At 39.3% G+C, this 20738-nt stretch overlaps 1 protein-coding gene and 1 long non-coding RNA gene across 2 annotated transcripts in view; both read right to left on the bottom strand.

Annotated features, from left to right (window-relative positions):
• Positions 1-6575, bottom strand: part of LOC125762387 (neurogenic locus notch homolog protein 1-like) — a 169927-nt gene extending 163352 nt beyond the window's left edge. Inside the window, exon 1 of the mRNA XM_049424417.1 lies at positions 6572-6575. Within this exon, the coding sequence (XP_049280374.1) occupies positions 6572-6574 (3 nt within the window). The 5' untranslated portion in view covers position 6575. The remainder of the gene's footprint in view (positions 1-6571) is intronic.
• LOC125762401 (uncharacterized) lies at positions 1646-3591 on the bottom strand. Its single transcript, XR_007418222.1, has 2 exons — positions 3388-3591; positions 1646-3311 (listed from the first exon to the last, which is right to left on the bottom strand). It is a non-coding gene; the product is annotated as an uncharacterized LOC125762401 (long non-coding RNA).
• Positions 6576-20738: the final 14163 nt, after the last annotated feature.

Consider the following 20738-nt stretch of genomic DNA (forward strand, 5'->3'; position numbering starts at 1 on the left):
AATCTATCAAACGATATAATATCGAAGATTTTGTCACAAGAACGAAGTAATCAGTGTTGTGCCTAATAAACCATTGAGAAGTGTCATTCATATGAATCTTCAACAAGGAGTCATTTGAAACATGAGTCGACTCTCTATATATAAGCGAATCTTTGAGGAGTTGTTCATTTTCAATAGTTGATGAATCTTTTGAAGGTTGTCATTTATGAGTAAACCAAAGATTTTATGGAAGCTAAATACTTTCTATCCATATGACTGTCTTTTTTAGAAAACATAAAATTTTATCAAACAAGATCGTTGCTATGCTGCCCAAGCAATGGTAGCGAACGATGGCACAGATCTATTGAGCTGCCGCTGCCTAAAACGATGTTCATAAATGTCAAAAAAGATTTAGATCCTTGTACCTTGAAGTAATCTTCTTTTTTTTTTGCTCGGTTAGAACAGCCTGGCCTTATTTTACCACGTTGCAGGATAGTCAGTTCATGCTATGGGGAGACGGTCCGGATGGGATTTGATCCCCAGTCCTGCCGTGTGGGCCGGCGCTGTTTATCACATTCACCACCGGGCCGCCCCAAAAGAAGTAATCTTCCAATATTTAGGAATCTTTAATGCTCCATGAATCTTTGTATGTTCAGAAAGCTTCAGAATATTTGAAATCTTTGTAAATTTGTGAATTTCTCGCAATAGAGATGAAGAATAATTTGTTCTGTGCATCTGAAGATCAATTGAGATTCATGAATGAGAATCAGATTCATTCAATACCAATAGAAACAATTTGACAACGCTGTAAAACATGGTCCAGTGTACGATAGAGAGTTCGTCATACAACTCAAAGACCTCTTCATTCTTGTGGCTCCATTGTCCTTCTACACATACGAGGCCAAAAATCCTTCTAAGCATCTTCCTCTCGACCGTAGCTTGTTTCTTCAAATAGAGTTGCATGGACATAGTCCATGTCTAATAGGCGTTTGCGAGTACTGGAACTATCTTCTTCTTGTTGGCTTAACGACCTTACAGGTCACGCCGGCCATTTCTGGCTTACTAGACTTATTTTACCACGTAGCCGGATAGTCAGTCCTTGCTACGGGGGGACGGTCCGGATGGGATGGTACTGGAACTATATAGGTTGTATATACTATAATCCAAGTTTCGTTCGTCGAGACAACTCTTTTAAGTGAAGAAGTTTCCTCTAGATATTTCCTATAGAAATACTGGTTGGCAGCCAACAGCCTAGTGCATATCTCGTCAGCAATGTTGTTGTCAGACCACTTCAAACCGAAGATAGGTGGAATTTTGGGCGACTGCATAGAAGAACCGTTAACCAATGATGTCCAAGTCATCAGCATAAACCACGATTTGGATTGCCTTATAGAACATGGTACCCAATCCCCGTTGTTCCTGATACACAGGCTTATCTGATAAAGGATTTACATATTCAAAACCATTGCAATAAATATTTAGAATTAGTTATAAAATAATTGAGAGAAACCAACCGGATGCAAACCAATTTAAAAAATATTCAATTTCGGTACATCCAATACTCATCAATTCGATCTCATTTTGTAACATTCCAATACTTACCACCTTGACTTATCCTTTCCATTGCATGGATCCGGCACAATCATAAACTTTGATAAGCCATTCGTAAACTTTACACAAATCACATACCTTTATTTGTCTTCGCTTTGCCATAGGAATAGCACAGCACTGGGTGACGACGATGGGTGCAAAATGGGGGGATTTGCATTGGATTTACGTTCAAATGGCCCGCACACGGTACACTGGGCAGGTTGAGGGTTGTACGGTATGGTAAGGAAGCAGCGAGCTGTATACAAAAATCGCATTGCATCGAAAACGTCGTTTGCCAAAGAAGACGACAAGAACAAACTAACCAGGATTTTGCGATATGTTTCATTTCCACTGCCCTGCTTAAACTCATCATCATCATTCTGCTTGGTGCTTGGTTGGTTGGTTTTGAGCTGTTTTTTTTTGTTTTGCAGCAGGGATGATTTGGATGGATAGTTTTACAATCTAACTTATAGTGCCAGCGTCAAACCCCGTGTTTGTTCGGTGGCGCACGTACACGTTCTGTACAAAACTACTACTTTTACGTATCAGCATACATACAAACTACATTCAAACTACTTGAAGCACAAAAACCTTTGGCTGATCGTTCGTTTTGCACAAATGATTCGCCGGGAGTCTAAAACCTTCCATTACAAGGTGCTGTGCTTTCCTGACTGAAAGTGTAAAACAACAACCAAACCCCATCCCGAGTCGAGGATAATGGGAAAGGGACCGTTTACTTTCTCCTAACGTGTATATTCATAATTATTTTACTAGATTGTTCGTTTGCTAGGCGACCTGAAAATACGGGGAGAGGTTGGATGTATGTATCTGTTTCCCATGCGGAATTATGACGATCATTTGATCCTCGGTAGAAGCTCTTAGTTCTGAGTTTTCCTTTCATAACGGTAATACGATCTGGGTATAAGGTTGGAAGGTTTACAAGGGAATGCCTCTCACATATACTAGCTTTGTGCTATAAAATATCGTGCCCGAATGCTGTAAGGATAATTTATTCCTCACACGCTTGATATGCTTCTGAATGGGGTTTGATGTCGAGTTTTGTGGTGAAGTATCTTTCTAGGGTTTTTTTGTTTTGTTTTCCGCCCATAGTTTTACGGAGTTGAGGAATGTTTTGATGTGTGTTTTTAAAGCATTTAATAGTTGAGGTGGAATAACCTATCCCTTCACAGCTGGGCTTTGCTTCAGAAATCGTCATTAGGATTAGTTTTTTTTGTTTAGTTTTGTGCGGTTATGTTTCCTGTTGCTATCTTAAAATATACTACCGTCTAGAGGGAGGGTTAGAGGAGAAGGGATTGTAAGGACAAAAAGAGTGGTCGGGAAAATGGTGAGAGGAGGGTCTCGTTCACAGCACACTACCATACCGATATGGTTTCGCAATTAGCTCGCACAATACTAGTTATACTATACTATTTTGGATACTTTTAAAGCGTTCGAGGATTGTTACACGTTACAGATGGTGGACGAATGTGGGTTTTTTGGGTTTGCAGACGATTACGTACACGTGTGGTGTGTACCGTGAATCAGTAAATTCCATTTACGGTTTCTAATACATTCAGTTCTACTTATTCCCCTCTCCGTATGAATGGAAGGATGCTCCCAGCAGATGGATGGTATCAGCAGAGGATCGTGTTGAGCGTGTCGTTTGTACTTCATCTCGACCGTAACAACGAACGTTTCTTCGATGTCTCTAACAGTTTCTCCTAACAGCATCTGGAATGTAACTTAATGGAAAAAAGAACGTTAATAAAAAAAGTTCATTAAAAGTGTGCACTACTTTACCGCTAAACACAATTTTACCTTGCTTAAACTCACCACACACCAGCGGTTTGCTGAAAAAGGTCCAGTTCTACTTGAAGGGATGCTTTTCATCGTTGCTTTCGGTAGGGAATGTCGCGGGAGAAAATCACGAAATGCACATTTAATTTAAGGAACACAGCCACAGGGTCAGGACGCGTAACATTAGCCACTATAATACTAGCACCAGCAAGGGGACACTGCTACACCTCCACCGAACAGAGCGTTTCCTCAAGGATCGTGTCCAGCTCTAGCGAGGGTATGCTGTGGCTTATACTTCTCTCAGAACACAAACTGACAGCTCGCGTGGCATTGTAATCTGTTTTGGAGATGGAGGAAAATATGTAAAACCAAGCACAAAACACAAAACACAAAACCCGAAAATTCGATAGAGACAGTGGTAGAGAGAAGGAAAGAAAAGAAAGAGAGAAAGAGAAAGGTAGATGAAAAAAGCGAAATTAGTTAGTTAGAAGTGTAGTTACAGCAGCACTAAAGAGTAGGAGAAGTAACCATAGTAACACGCAGCAAGTGGTAACTGCGTTAAACGTTCTTTTCATACGGTCGTCTGCTCTGCTTTGTGTGCTGTAATGCAGCATCAAACCGCGCGCCATACGTGCAATGGCAATTTTCATCACATTAACATAGTAAGCACTGTGTCTCGATAAGCGTGTTAGAATGTGCAATCCTTCCCATCTGGGAAGCTATCACGCACACTAGCGCGTGCTATGCCACTTGGAAAAGTGAAATTGAATTTAGATTACCGTTTCGGTGTCATTACGTGTACGTGTAAATGGATGCAGCTGTGTCGTGGCTAGATGTAATTAAAGCTTTGTGTTTTTCTTTTGTGAATATGCGAGTAAACGAGTAAAAAAACGAGGATCAAATGCTAGATCGTAGCTAGTTAGCTGGTGGTGGTAGTGTTATTGGAATGATTTGTTTTATCTATTATCCTTATGGCTGCAGCTTGCAGTGGAAGCCACTCGAACCAGTGCACCAAATGTTTGATAGTTTAGTTATTGATTTTATTCTAGCGTTCAGCAAAGCAAAGCAATAAGCAATGGCGCAGTGGCAGTGTGTTTGAAGCGTTAGTTTCTTTACTATATTTACATGTTTGTAATAGAGTGTGTTTTGAGATGCGCATGGTGTTCCACATGTACGTACAGTGCTGCAAACGCAAACGCGGACACCTAGAAAATGGATGATTATTCGTCCTTGTAGATTTTTTATGATATAGAATTGGATATTCAAGGTTCTCTACAACTATTTTTATACTACTATTTTCTAATTTGTATGAAAATAAAAAAAACACAATAGCGAAATAATTATTCGTACAACTTTAATGTAAGAAAATTTAACATTGTTTTATTATGATAAATAATCAACACCAAATTAGAAATCAGAAATGTAAATTGTTATAATCCAAAACCTTTTGCTCATTAAAATATTATACAATTACTCAAAATTATGTAATGAACCTGCCTGTAAAGTTCTTCGAGTCACAATCAACCAAGGAAACTATTAATAGCTGAGCGAACTACAAATAAAAAAATTCAATATTCAGGAAATAGAGCATTCTGTAATACTTTCGATTTACTGCGACTTTATATATTTTTTAGTAAAATGTAGAAGCATGTAAAACAGATGAACAATTCTCCAATTTCCGAGTGTCCGAATTTACGTTAGGAACAGTGTATGTATGCTGTTGGAACACAACATTACGGTTACGATTGGTTTGTGTAATGGAAATTTCTCACTTACCCAAGCAAATACCTAAATCAATTACTTTTTCTGATGTGCAATCGGTTGGTTGACCAAATTGACTGAATTTCTAAATTATTGCCATGCTTAGGTAGAACAACCACAAAAAAGCGAAAATGGTTTGCCAATCGATCGAAACATAATTTGTTGCTGGTCAAGCACCGTTTGTGAAACACATTTTATAGATTTATTAACAATCGAATTCTCAGCACAAGCATACACACATCAGTTATCTTAATTAATCGATAAATCTGATGCAAACGATCTAATGGAAGTCGGCAGTTCGCAGGCAATTAATTTATCGTTGGGTAATTATACATATTTACATTGAATCGCTTCACTCAATGGAAGCTGCAGTTGGAACGAATTACTGCAAGTAATTTTACACGAGCTAGGTACATAAAATGTAATGTACGAATAATGAAGTATCGTGTAGTAGTCATTAGCCAAATTTACGACGAATGCCCTATTATTGATTACCTTCTGACAGGTATTTTTTTAAAATAAAAATGTATCCAAATTCATCTTGGTGTGTATCCTATAGACTTCGCAACTCCCAGCAGTATGACATCAATCCTAATCAAACAGTTAAAATCGGACCGTCCGAAGTGTTAACCCCGAAACACCCCTTCGGGGAAATGTTTAGTGTCAAAGGGCTTCAACATCTGACGCGGGGCATTTAAGGTGTCACCGAGCCACGCCAACATTAATTCAAAAAGCAAAAAAAAAGAACGACCTTCTATTTAATGAAAACCGCGTTGCCCCAACCCCCCGCAAAAAAGGATCAATAAACGTCGTACTTTGCTGGTCTTGCGTTTATTGAGTAACGTGCAGAAGGAAAGGCTTAAAAGAGAAACCAAAAAATAATAAAAAAAGCAATAAAATGGGAATGATGAACTAAATGAAAACCGGGGGCTGCCAAAGTAAAAGGATTCGGAAACCTACCCGCGATGTCCACCTGGCGTGGAAAAAGGTCAGCAAATCAACTTGGCACCATTAACCGGTAGGTTGGTAATTATGTGATCGTGACGAAAAAAAAACGTTAAGCTGTCGGGTTACTAGAAGCGGAAAACACTTCTGCAAGAAGGATAAATGTTTAAAAGCAGACCAACGCCAGGTATACCGGACTGGAGACAGGTGGGACAAAAATAATGAGACGTAAATACTGGCGATGTTGAAAATTTATTGTGAATTTAAACGAACGTTAGGTAAGAAGGGGTTTTGTTATTTTAAAAGAATGTGAAAAGAAATTAAGAAGAAAAAAAAGCACAACCACATCAAACCTCCATTCGGTCCCCGGACACGGCAAAGCCTCGTAATTTTTAATAGTAGGCAAAATTTTCTCATTTACTTGTTTGCTAAACAGGCATCCAAGTAGGTATCCCTTAGCCAAGCTTCAATTAATCCTTGTTTTGCTTTAACGCGTCTCCATTGTGAACCCCTTTCTTCTAGCGAATCCTATTACGGCATAAATAACTCAACGTGCTACCGGGTCCGGCAGTAGCAGCCACGAAGCCACGGAAGCGCTCAAATTACTTCCAAGACGAGGCAAACATTTGAGACCAGTGTGCCATCAGCCGTGAGGTCGAGATGAACAAAAAACAAAACAAAAACTAAAGACTAAACCTTTGAAATATTACAATGTGCACTTATTCGCTCCGTGAACGTTCGGTTCAAAGGACGAAAGACGGTCCTTTATTAAAAACGGAAAGCACTATAATAAACATTGTTGCCTAGATGTCGGGTTTGGGGTAAATTAGAAGCCTGCAGCTACCCTCAGGGTGTAACGTCAGCGTCCTGTAGCTTATTAAGCCCTACACAAACTGACCGAAGCGACAACGGTGTCAGATAGCGAAACTGGAAGCTTCTAACACATCAGACGGAAATGGATTCTGAATGTTTAAAGACAATTCTAGCAGCTGCTCGCTTCTAGGAGATGATTTTCCGGATGTGACAGTAAAGCCTGGCTTACTACTGTATGCTCTCTGTGAGGAATACGAAGAATGAATTTGGCTTATAGTAGGCTACGATTATGTCTATTTCTACGAAACAAAAACCCACCCCGCAACTTGTCTAGTGCTCGTCCACAGATCCAAGATGGCAATGACGCGCACAAACGTCAACTATTTTTTGTGTTATGCAGTTTATAGTTCACCGAGGCAAAAAGTGAGAAAGAATTCCGGAAAACTTATCCGAAGATAATGGGTAGAGAGAGAGAGGGAAAGAGAGAGAGAGAGAGGTGCACTCGAATGATGATTACTTGTTGTGACGATGTGCTTTTTAGATGGTGTTGAGCGTGAATAGGTGTTGTAGCTAGCCACAGAGAGGTTTTTGCTTATATCTACGTGTCAACTCACTGAACCTATGTATGGCATTTATTCGCACCAGACTGACTGCATGATCCTGTAGGTCGATGTTCCGACGCCGGTCCCGATCTCTGGCCAGTTTGGCCCGTCGCCGCAGGCAGCATATCACCAGCAGCGCCAGTATGGGGAAGCCAATGATGCAGGACACAATTGGTATGATCACCGTCTCGGGAGACACTATTTTTCCCCCAGAATGGGTTGGATGAAGCCAAAGGGCAAGAAGGGAATAAGGGTAGGCTTTTGTGGTGATTCGAACGAATGATGCAAACGGCGCCAGGCCTGTTGTAATACAATTACAAACGATGACTTACCAGTAGGGTAGATGACTATGGTGGCTCTCTTGGTGTTTTCATTTGTGGCAAATCCTTTGGAAATGGTGATGGAATGGAACTAGCACGCTTTGCACTTGGTACGCTGATGGTACCGTTGTTGGTCACACTGGTTATTGCGAACGTTGCTGGTTGCTGTTGTTGAAGCATTTAACAACACTCATGCTACCTTTAGCCGGACACACTCACACACACACACACACACACACACACACAAGTACTACGTTAAAGGAACTGGGCAGTTTCACCTAGAAACAAATAAATCCACAAGGTTGGAACGCAGAATCTGAAAGTATGAGAAGTTTGGGAAGTTTTGGTAATTGGATTTGGCAAGCAAACAAGCAAACACAAATCCTTTCTTTATGGGATCAACATTTTGGTGTTTGGTTAGCACTCAATCTAGCTAGGAACGTAGATTATTTATTTACTTATTTGGAAATCATAATTGCATGGTCCTTAATAATATAAGATACATTCTCAAAAATTGGCGCCAAGACACTGGAGTTTTAAATGAATCCACAATTTCACTCAGTTTTGCTCTACATGGGGACAAGGTAATGTAACGGAATTTTACAATAATTTCACATATACTTTTAGATTAATAAGATTACTATTAAGATAAGATTAATTATTAGAAAAATTGTTTCCGTAAACTTTCTAGTGATTTTAGCAATGTTTAAATAAACAGAATATGAGTGAGAATCTGAGATTCTAGATCTTTCTAATGGCAATTTCAAGCCAAGAGCCACCAAGAGTTCCTTCTATTGTCCATCTGTATGGGCCTCTTGTACTAGTATTCCCAAAATAAATTACTTTAGTTAAAGCACGAAAACAACGGATTTGAATTTATGGGCAATAGGCATTTATTAGTCACTCTGTCACCTGCTATGTCCAATTACTTAACTATTCTTAGTGTTGAAGTACTAAAAATAAATCTGACCAACAAGTCACGCGACAGGACCAGTCGCAAATTGCTATCCGAAAGATTGAATATTCGACAAGGTCCTACAAAAAAGCCTAGTGTACCAGTTATGGCCGACATGACCTAGTAGGTCGTTACGAAAAGGAGCAAAAATTGAAGAAAATCTGAGTTACCATATGTTGATGTTCTGAGATCTTTATTCCTAATATGAAAACGTGTTTTTGAGAAATTATTCAGTGTGTTCTAGTTCTTGGGACGAATTCTAGTTTGTTTGCCTCTGGTAATAAGGTAAGGACACCTCACAAAGGAACAATACTCAAGTAATACGTAAATGGGCGCCTCTATTCCTTGTTTGCTCAAAGAATTTCATAACGAATGCTACTACTGCTATTCACATGTTTCGGTGTAGTTTTATCAAATTCCACATTGCATATTGACGTGTCGCTTTCTGTTTTATCCATGTTCCGTGCTCGCACCCATTCTCGGTCGCAACTCGGTCGCAAAAAATGCACAAAACGATCGATGAAAACACTACCAACCGAAAAAAAATCCACTTTCATCGGGGCTTCTTTTGTGGTTGGCCAAAAATTTATAAATCGATTGAACACCGTTCTGTGTGGAGCAATTTGGCACGAAGAAAGCACTTTCCACGGCCATTCGCAAGTCACCCTCACTGCACCGGCGGAGCACGATTGTATGCGAATAATTTCGTCAGAATCAATTAAAGCAATCCTTGTATCCGGTTCTCACAGGAAAAAAAAGGCCCGGCACTTCTGATGGTACTTGCGTGAGGCCGTGTGCAAACACTTATCCAGCACGTGTGTTAAAACACACACTCAGCTGACAATGCCCCGAGACAATTGGTGGGGCGAAACCGGAGCGATGGAGGGGTTGTTTGTTTTTGGCTGGTTGAATGCTCGTTTCACTGTCACTTCACTTTCTCTGTGGCGCTTCAAAAACGCACACCCTCGCATAAACACGCTGTGTCCTGTAGGTATATCCTTCCTCGTAGAGCACAGAAAAAACAGCACCTTTTCCCGACACGGCTTACGGTCAACAAACAAAGTTGGCGGCAAACGTACCGACACAGCCTGCTGTTGCTGAAATACACCGGCACCGATGGATGGTTGCTGTGCTACTATAGCGATGGTACACTACTAACTTCGGCGAACGGAACAGGTTCGAAAGCTTCCGGGCTGCTTTGAGAAGACATCCGATCCACGGCACGGACGGAAGCTTTTGTTTTCTGCCCATCGGGACCGTCTCGGGATGGCCGAAGTTTTGCAACACGTTCGGGTTTATCGCACGACCACCAGATGGAGCATGCGCACATCCTCCCGATTCCCCACCATTAGAAGCCATCTTGAGTGGGGATGCAACCCCGTCTCATACCCGTACTTTCCTCCCCACAAAGGGGATGTACAGACAGCAAAGCATGTGGGGCATTCGTTTTCCTTTCGTTTACCATTTACCACCGAATCCTTTAACAACACGGTGCGAAACGAATGCAGAACATTAACCCTCATGGGGCCGCAACTCTCGTGCCGGATTTCCGTGGTTCCCGCGGGAAGTTTACTTCGTATTTTATGGTACTGCAATTTTCCTTTTGTGCCTACGAAAGCCCCCCCCCCTCCCCCCCCCCCCAGGAAAAAACGAGAAGCGAAAGCTGAAAGTGAGTTCGAAAAAGGCACCAAACAAAACAAAAAAAATTGAATGCTTCCAAATCGAACGAAACATACCGGTGGATCCTTTTCGCCCTAGACGTGTCCTTCTGGTGGGCAAGGTCGTGAAGAAATGGGTGAAGAAGCCTTCGACCTTACCTTTCAATTCGTGATCTGCATTGCATCGTACGGTGAAAGTTATCCATGAGACTGCTAACAGATGGCAGATAGCCCCGAAGGAAAACTAAGCGTAGTTAAGTAGATTGGTGGAATTGGACAAGTAGAGAAGAGTAAAAAAAAAACGCCCCGTAAATGTCCACCTGTCATTAAAAAAGGAGTATGCCAAACCCCCTCCCTTCACTACGGTCAGGTTCTACGTCGGCTTGTGTAAAGGGATGCTAAAAACAGCTGTTTTCTTCTCTTGCCATCGTTTTTTTTTAGCTCTGATAACGACAACGAAACGAAATATGCCCGATCCGGATGGTTTGCTTTCCGATACCTTACCCTTACGGGGTGTTTTACTTTTCGAGTAGCTTCCCACACTCGAATGCGTGCAGACGTGTTTCTCGAGAGCTAATCAAGAATCAGATATAAAAAAGTGCAAATCTCAGTGTCTCTCTCTCTCTCGTGCACCCAAAATGGGTCGCATTAAACGTATGGTGAGCAAGAGGAGGGCAACTTTGCCTCTCACCGCTTTTCAATCCTCGGTAGATGGAAGCTGCAAATCTAAAACAAAAAGGCAGTTGGAACAAGCGAACCAATTTGAACTGCTTCAAACAATAGACGATCAGGAGATCGTTAACAATAATGCTAATTCAACGCAACGAACATCAACAGCCAAAACACCACCACCAATAGTGGTTGATAGCAACAACATCGGAGACATCCACAAAAAAATTATCGCCGCTGGTGTCGTAAGATATACGACATCTGTTACGAATAAAGGAATAGTAGTTCGCACTACTACAGTAAGCGATTTTAAGGTAGTGGTGAGCCACTTTCAAAAGATCAACACGAACTTCCACACATATCAACTGGAGGAAGATAGAACAACAAAAATTGTTCTAATGGGGCTTATCGACATGCCAATTGATCAAATCGAGAACATCCTCAGACAGGAAAGTTTGACACCTGTGGCGATAAAAAAGCTAGCAGTACCCAAAAAGCGCTACGACGAGCAAGCAACATATTTGCTTCACTTCACCAAAGGCACAGCTAACTTGAAGATGCTGCGTTCCATAAAAGCATTAGATCATCAGGCGGTGTACTGGCGATATTATACAAACAGCAGCAGTATAATGCAATGCAAAAATTGCCAACGTTTCGGTCACGGAGCGGCTAATTGTTACAAGCCACCTAAATGTATAAAGTGTGCAGATCTTCACGCATCAAATGAGTGTCCAGTAGCAAAAGGGTCAACGGACGGTGTAATCCCAACGCACAAGCTAAAATGTGCAAACTGTGGCGGCAATCACACAGCAAATTTCTCCGGATGCGCGGAACGGCAGAGCAAGAGAGATAGAACCAAACACATACAAACAAAACCAAAACAGGTACCAATATCTCTTCAAGACTTCCCACATTTACCCTCGAGTTCACAGACTCCACAAAACCCTAGCATCCACACTTATCCGAAGCGAACGCATAGTGCGCAAACTAACACATATGCAAATGTAACTGAGTCTAATCAGAACGATCTCTTTGGGCCTGATGAACTAGCCCACATAATAACTGAAACGTTTTCGTGCCTAAGAAAGTGTTCAACCAAGGAAGATCAAATTAGGGTAGTCTTTCAAATAGTTCAGAAATTTTGCTTTCCGTGATGACGGTGGCAAATAATATCTCATTTTCCTACTGGAATGCAAACGGCATCTCCAACAAAAAACATGAACTAATACAGTACCTAGATAATAATAATGTTGACTTGATTGGCATAGTAGAAACTTTTCTTAAGCCGAATCAAAAATTCTCATTACCTAACTACACAACGCACAGGTTAGACAGGATAGACGGTGCCAAAGGAGGAATCATTATTTTGATAAAAAACCACATTAACCACAAAGTACGAAAAGTTCAAAACCTTAAAATAATAGAATCATTAGAAATCCAATTATTCACCACAAAAGGAACCATTACATTTATCACAGCATACCATCCTGGTGCAAACATCAATGTAGGGAAATTTAAAAGCGATATACAAACTTTAACTAATAGGAAAGATAATTTTCTTATATGTGGCGATTTTAACGCCAGGCACAGACTATGGAACTGTTGCTCAACAAACTCAGCTGGAAATTGCCTTTTTAGAGAAATGCAAACAGGCAAATTCACAATACATCATCCTATTTCACCTACATACTATCCATCTGACGCGTCTCGAAACCCCTCCACAATAGACTTAACTTTAACAAATATCACGTATGAAATATCAGACTTATCCACCAAAACCTGCATGACCTCAGACCACCTTCCCATAAACTTTTCAGTGTATACCACAAAAACAACAAAAAATCCCGAACAAAAAGTGTTTAATTACAGCAAAGCAAACTGGAAGGTATTTAAAGATCATATAGATACGACGATCAATCCATTGCAGACACAATACAGTGACATAAAAAACCATATACAAATAGACGAAATGATTACAAAGCTCACTACAACCATCATATCAGCTCAAAACTTAGCAGTTCCACTCACAACTCCCAGTACTTACAGACTGATAATACCTCCACAAATAATCTCGCTCATAAAAATACGCAATATTATCCGCAAGAGATGGCAAAGAAACAGACAAAACCTTGCACTAAAACAGTTGTACTACCGGCTCAAAAAGAAAATTGAACTAGCGTTATCCGACTTGCGAAATAGAGAGTGGGGTAAAAAATTAATAGAAATTAATAACGATAAATTCAAAAATAACAATCAGCTCTGGAAATTCGTACGAATTATTAAAAATAACGCAACATCAGTCCCGCCATTAAAAATAGAGAACAAAACCTTAATCACTTCCGAGGAAAAATGTAAAACACTTAAGGAACATTTTGAAACAGCACATAAAATCACATACAACACCAGCAGCACAGTGGAAGCGAAAGTTGCCAAAGACATTCGCAAACTAAAAAAGACATCTATAAAAACAGAACAAATCATTCATAACATGGTAAAACCAAAAGATGTTAAGAAACTTTTGACAAAATTAAAGCATAAAAAATCCACCGGTAGTGACAACCTAAATAATCGATCGCTGAAAAGACTACCACGAAAAGCAATAGTATATCTTAGTACCATATTTAATGGATGCCTTAAACTTGGCTACTTTCCCAGTGCCTGGAAAATAGCTAAAGTTATCGCAATTCCAAAACCAGGTAAAGATCCTTCCAAACCAGAAAGTTATAGACCTATCAGCCTTTTAAGTTGCCTAGGTAAATTATTCGAAAAATGCATTGAGATTCAGCTTAGATCACACACATCGAACAATAACATCATCCCAATCGAGCAATTCGGATTCCAACCATCTTTATCCACAACGCACCAAATACACAGATTGACAAAAAACATAAAGGAAAGCAGACGAGAAGGAAAATCAACAGGTCTTGTTCTTCTAGACAGCGAAAAAGCTTTCGATAAAATTTGGCATCAGGGACTATTACACAAATTAATCAACTTTAAATTTCCAACACATCTTATCAAAATAATCGAATCCTTCCTTAAAAATAGACAAAACTTTATTCATATTGGTAAAACCAAATCAGAAGCCTACACTCCCACTGCCGGAGTTCCACAGGGCAGTACATTATCCCCTCTTCTGTTCAATATCTATACTTCAGATATACCACAAATGAAAAATTGCTCAAAATACATATACGCCGACGACATAGCTATAACATCCTCAGCAAAGCATGCCAAAACCGTTATTAAAACACTTAACGTAGCACTTAAAAAATACAATGCGTACTGTGTCAAGTGGAAGCTGAAAGTCAATGGTTCGAAATCTGAGGCAATATTTTTCACCAAGTTCAAAAAAGCTACTAAACTGCCAAACAAAAATGTGATCTACAACAACAGCGACATTCCATGGAAAAATGCGGTCAAATACTTAGGGATTCAAATAGATAAAAGACTAACCTTCAAAACAAACACTGAAGCTACCTTGTTAAAATGTGAAAAAATGTTTAAAATATTATACAGTTTCCTGCACAGAAAATCAAAACTAAATTTTCTAAACAAATTACTCCTTTATAAGGTGGCAATACGGCCAATTATAACATACGCCTCTCCAGTATGGATTGATTGCGCAAAATGCCATAAATTAACTTTACAAAGGATTCAAAACAAATATCTAAAATCTATTTTAGATGTTCCTCCTTGGTACCGCACATCCTTACTTCACGTAAAATGTAACACACCACTGCTAAAAGAACACCTAACCAATATTCAAAACAAATATATATCAAAATGCCAATCCAGCCCTCTTGAAATAGTTAACGAATTAAACTCTTAGTTACAAACTAAACAATATACAGCCAATCAAGTCAACATTACTAGGTTAGTTAAAATAAGTATTATTATAAGACATAGATATAAGTATAGGTTGTAAGGTAAAAAGAATTTTTTTTTTTTTTTTTGAACTTGTTGTGGGTTTTACTCGTATTTTTTCCCACGCTCATAATTCAGAATGCCCTCAAGGTAGTTTAAATCCTGTTAAAACCGCAACGCAAGATCAGCAGTTAAATTTTGCGTGGAAAGACACAATAGTCGAACCCGCTTAAGTAATAATGTTACAATACTAAACCTTGTATTATAAAATGAAATTGAAAATCGAAATATATAAAACTTACTACTACTACTACGGTGTTTTACTTTTGCTGGCTCTTGTTTCTGGTCGTGATTTCCGTGACAAAGTGGATAATAATATCAACCGCACTGTTAGCAGTAGCTAATTGTACGAAATGAACCCCCCAAAAAAAAAAACATACAAACACGTCCGTTTGCAGCATCCGTTTTGTACACAGTAGAAAAATGGAATGGTGTTTAGATATTAGATTGACTAGCGTTGTCGTTTTTTTTCCGGTTCACCATCCACCATCGTCAGGTCATAAAACGTCGAACGTCGTGTCGTAAAAATGGCTAACAAAATGGGCAAATAAACGTACCAAGACCGACCGACCAGAACCATAAAAGCACCATCAAATCATCTTCCTCCAACACACACTTGATCGTTGGAGAATGATCACCTCTTTCCTGGCGGCTTGTAAATGTAAATGAGCCTGACAGGGCCAGGTACGAGAGTGGTAGATTATTAACCTTTTCATCCACCGACCGGCTTGGCATCATAATGATGGGAACAGAGGTGAACAAATGGGCATTATTTGGGACTGGATGCTAATAAATCGAGCGCATCTTTCATTGCCCCGGTGTATTGAGTTGTTGGTTAGGAGAAAAATTGAAAACAAATATCATTCCGGTCTTGACCAAACTAAAATTAATTACATTTAGTGCAATTGACGCAAACGTAAATTGATTATGGTTTTCGGTTGGGTTCGAAGTTGGTAAACTAAATCAGTACCAACGCTAAATGATGTCAAAAATATTTCGGGTTTTCGAGTTCAAGCGCTAAAGTTGTAGCCATTTCTAGATTCTTTTCAATTTGAACTGGAATATTTGTTTATTTATTGAGTGTTACGGTTTATGCCGTATCGTTGAACTGGGATATGTAGAGGTAAAATTCTTTTCTGCTTTTTCGAGTTTTTGCAAAGTGAAAACGGTTTTCCACAAAGCTTTCCGACATGATGCATGTGTCAGTTGAGAATGTTTTTAACCGAATTAAATTTATATTGAATATGATAACGATTTCACTCTCTGAATTCGATATCTAACTCAAGACATTACAATTCATTACAAATAAATTGATGTGTTTTAATGCGAATTTGTTGAAATTAGTTTCCATTCACTCAAATAATGCTTTAAATACAAAAAGAATAAAAAATAATAAGGAAATAAAAAAAAATCTATAAGTTTGAAAATCTTCTAAGGCTATATAGCCTTAGCTTTTTATGAGAAATTTAGCAAAATTTATAAATTGATGTATTATAATGCGAATTTGTTCAAATAAGTTTCTTTTTACTCAAATAATGCTTTAAATAAAAATAATAACACAAAAATAAAAAAAAAACTTTAAATTCGAAAATCTCCCAAGGCTATTGCCTTAGTTTTTTTTGGAAATTTTGCAAAATTTATAAATTGATGTAGTTTAATGCGAATTTGTTAAAATAAGTTTCCTTTCACTCAATAATGCTTTAAATAAAAACAAGAATAAAAAAAACAATAAAAAAATTTAAAAAAAATCTACAAATTTGAAAATTTCTTTAGGCTATAGCCATAGCTTTTTTTTGGGAAATTTAGAACAATATATAAATTAATTTATTTTAATGCAAATTTGTTGAAATAGATTTCTTTTCATTCAAATAACGCTTTAAATAAAAACAAGAACAAAAAATAATAAAAAATTTAAAAAAAATCTATAAATTTGCCTATCTCTCAAGGCTATATAGCCTTGGCTTTTTTTAGGAAATTTAGCAAAGTTTATAAATTGATGTATTTTGAACCTTAAAGTCGCGCCAGAATCGCAAAATCATTTTGGAAAATTGAGTTACCTTTATCGCGTTCGCAAACGCGACAATTGCTAAGCATGTAGTGACGGGGTAAGACATAATTAAACAAAATATAAATAATTAAGCTATAATAAAATAAGGCTTGATTTAGATCAATCTGCTTAAAGTAAAGTTTCAGAAAATACAAATCATCAACTGGTTATTAATACAGGGTTTTCTAGTGCCAGTGTTGCTTTTGGAATCAATTCCGGAATCTTTGTACATTGAACTGGAACGTATTGAGTTAATAAATTTAATTCTATTAAAAATCTTTCTCAAGCTAAGTTGAGAAACCTTTGAGCAGAATCAATTATTTCTTGCAATTTTACAACTTTCTCTACAAATTTCACATCAATTTTGAAAAAAGGAGTAATGGCTTTAATTTAACTTTTTTAAATTTACGCAAAAAAACGAACTCAACAGAACAACAAAGCCCACACCTTGTACAAAAGCCTGCAAAAAATTGGGTGTGTGTATGTGTTTGTTTTTTAATCAAATTACACAAAACAAAAAACACCGCAACAATCTTGCTTCACTCGTCGACGAAATTCGGCCCTTTTCTCACAACACACAGTGTTTGATTAATTTATGCTTCCAACGCCTCCAACATTAAACATTAAACATTAATGTATGGCTTGTTGTTTCCTTTGCCTTGCACACTCCAATGATTACATTTTGCCGAAACCGAATGTTGCCGTAAAACTTATTCATAATCATGCGCCGTCTTACTAGCGACTAACGGAGGGAGTCTAAGATTGGGGGTGGTTTGAGAGGAAGAAAGGAAAAGAAAAACAACAACATACTGTACCCTACAGCATTCCTAAACGCATTGTCAGAATTATCCAACAAACATTCGTACGTTCGTGGTCCGTACCAGAAGAGAGTGAAGATGCAGAAAGAAAACAAAAACTTAAAATAAAAAAAATCCCAAAAAAAAAACACACGATAAATATGCAGGATCACTTTGAGAAGGGTCATGTTGCTTGCGCTCGTAGGTACGAAGAAAATTTCCTTCGGCAGCATCATCCTTAACTCGATTTGGGAAACCGTGCTTCCCGATCGTTTCATGCACGCACCCGCTAGTAATGGGAGCTTTCGTTTGCATCGTACCCGAATTGATTGCGCGATGAAAGAAAGTCCCCAAAAATAAATAAACAAACAAACAAACAATACACACACACACTCGCATACTGAAATAGAAAAAAATGGAAATTTTGAAAAAAAAACATACAACGACAAAAAAGTTCAACAATGCAGTCACAAAGAGAAGAGGCAATGAAAAAAGCTCCCCAAACACGGCAGTAGGTACTTTCGAATTGTTTTGCCGTTTACATTCTTGTGTACCTATACCTACTACGCTTTTTATCGTTCGATTTGGTGCCACACATTGCTGCTTGAATTTTGCACCAAAAACTCTCTCTTTTTTATGATTGCGGTACGTACACTCGGTACACAGCAGCTAGGTATGTATATTAAAGCACCGCAAAACGATTGCTTGGAAGCGTGTGTGCGCTCATCAAGAATATTATGTACAACGTAGGCCGGTTTTTGCCTGTGGAGAAAGATTTCATAAAGCGAAAAGAATAAAATTTAAGTGAGAGTGAAAATTCAACGCCTGCTTCTCGATTCGCATTCGAACTTTCCCGCCACGTGTGGTGATTGCGTGTGGTTAGGCGATGGAGATGATGCCTGTAGATTGCCACACTTATATATTACATAGCGCAAGCTGTTGGGGAGCGCTCGTATCCTGTGGGACACTTTATCGATTAGGGGTTTGATGGGGTATAAATTAAAGAGCCTTTGATTGGCATAAAATTGCTTTTCACGTCGTGCAACGGATTTCTTCCCTGGGTATCGATCGATGGAATGGTTTTATTTTTTATTGGAAAAGTCAATATCAAAATCCCAAACCGACCGACCCTGGGAGGCTTTTGTGGGACTTTCCAGTCCGGTTGCTCTCATGCCAGCGTTGTGCAAATTAGTTTTGATTGCAGAATGATTGGAAAATGACATCCATTCGCAACACCGGGGATGAAACTTTTCCCCATTTTCCATTCAACTATAGTTGCTTGCTACCTGGAGTGTGCTGGTGCTGCTGCTGCTGGGTGTAACTCAGCTTCGGGTCTTTAAATCAATAATGCATCGGATTATCAACTTTTTGCACACCCCGAATAGCCCCGGTAGCACTTGGCCGTAGAACGTTGGCGTTGAACGTTGCTGCAGGTTATAAATATTCATTGTCCCAACAAATGAATCAGACGGACGGAGATCCCCGCCCGTAGTACTGTCGGGTGTTGTTGTGCTGCATTCTTCCATCGGATACTTAGGTTTTCCTACTCCCATTTTGCAAGAGGGCAGGGTTTACAATTCACCCCATCGCCCAACCGTGGCATGACGATGGTGCACTGCACTGGTGCAGTGAAATTTCCAGCTGGATAAGTTTGAAATGAAATTTGAAATTAAAACAACGTGAAACTTTCGCATCGCCGACTCTTCTTCAAAGTTTGGACGAGATGAATCCGATCGCTTAAATTCGCTGTGACAAATTTTAGCATATCGTTAGTGCTTTGAGTGTGTTTGATCAGCGTCTGTTAAATCGCTCTTCAGTCTGTTTCTACCATTTGCAATTACATCCCCACCCAAAAACTCATCCAATCAACTTCCTTCCCATGGTTCCAGGCTTGGCAGCACGATCCAAGGCAGAACTGCACGATTCCAATTTCTCGTAGGCATCTCTTGACAGCTGACTCCAACAGCAATAGGGAGGCAGGACAAAAGCCAAGATCTCAACAGCAACAGCAACGGTATACAAACAATTTGGTGCATTTGCTGTGTCGAACAATGGAGGACTTCAACGATCCTTTCGTTGCATAACTTCCACCACATTTTGTTCGCGCGTGGACGAACAACAACGACTTTGCTCCACACTTCCACAAGGATTCGTACGTTTTGCTTCATCAGGGATATGTTGCTCTGTGGAGAGCAAAGCAGATGTTGTTAAAGATGTACAAAGGCATTCCAAAACATAGTACAGGAAGGGGGGCGAAAGTGTGCCACAACAAGGATGTCAAGCTATATGCGGGGAGATGAAGCTGAAGCGTACGTCCCTATTTCGTAAGTCTTTAAAACTATAATCAAGAAGATAGGAAAAGGGTAACAGAGGAATCACTGGAAGAGGGCAATATCTTTTTCGCTCCAACTCTTTCGCTCACACACAGAGACACATTGGATCCGGGATGGATTTACAACTACCCTATCCCAAAAGCAAAGTTAACAGTAGTGCCCGCAGACACCAGACACCATTGTTAGGGCCAGTTTTTTTTTTTGGGGGGGGGGGGGGGGGGGAGGGGGAGCGGGCTTGGTTCCAGAACAGGTGTTTGGAGTCATTCAAGGGGATGAAGTTGGCGTATTGTTTCGTGTGTGACCTATATGTTTTGTTTTTCTCCTCTTTCCGTTACAGTACACAGACTGACTTCTGTCAAGCTGTAAACGGTTGCTGTAAAGTATCAGCATTGGAAATAGGAACAAAACACAGCAAAAATCTAGCCATGTGGGCCAGGTGGGGTAACACTAACCTTTTTTATCTTCACACTGGAGCAACGCCAAACAATGAAACGTCTAGCACTAGTGTTGGTGAGGTATTGGGAACTGAACTACTAACTGTAACC

This window comes from Anopheles funestus, chromosome 2RL (assembly GCF_943734845.2).
Source record: "Anopheles funestus chromosome 2RL, idAnoFuneDA-416_04, whole genome shotgun sequence".
Taxonomy (NCBI): Eukaryota; Metazoa; Arthropoda; class Insecta; order Diptera; family Culicidae; genus Anopheles; species Anopheles funestus.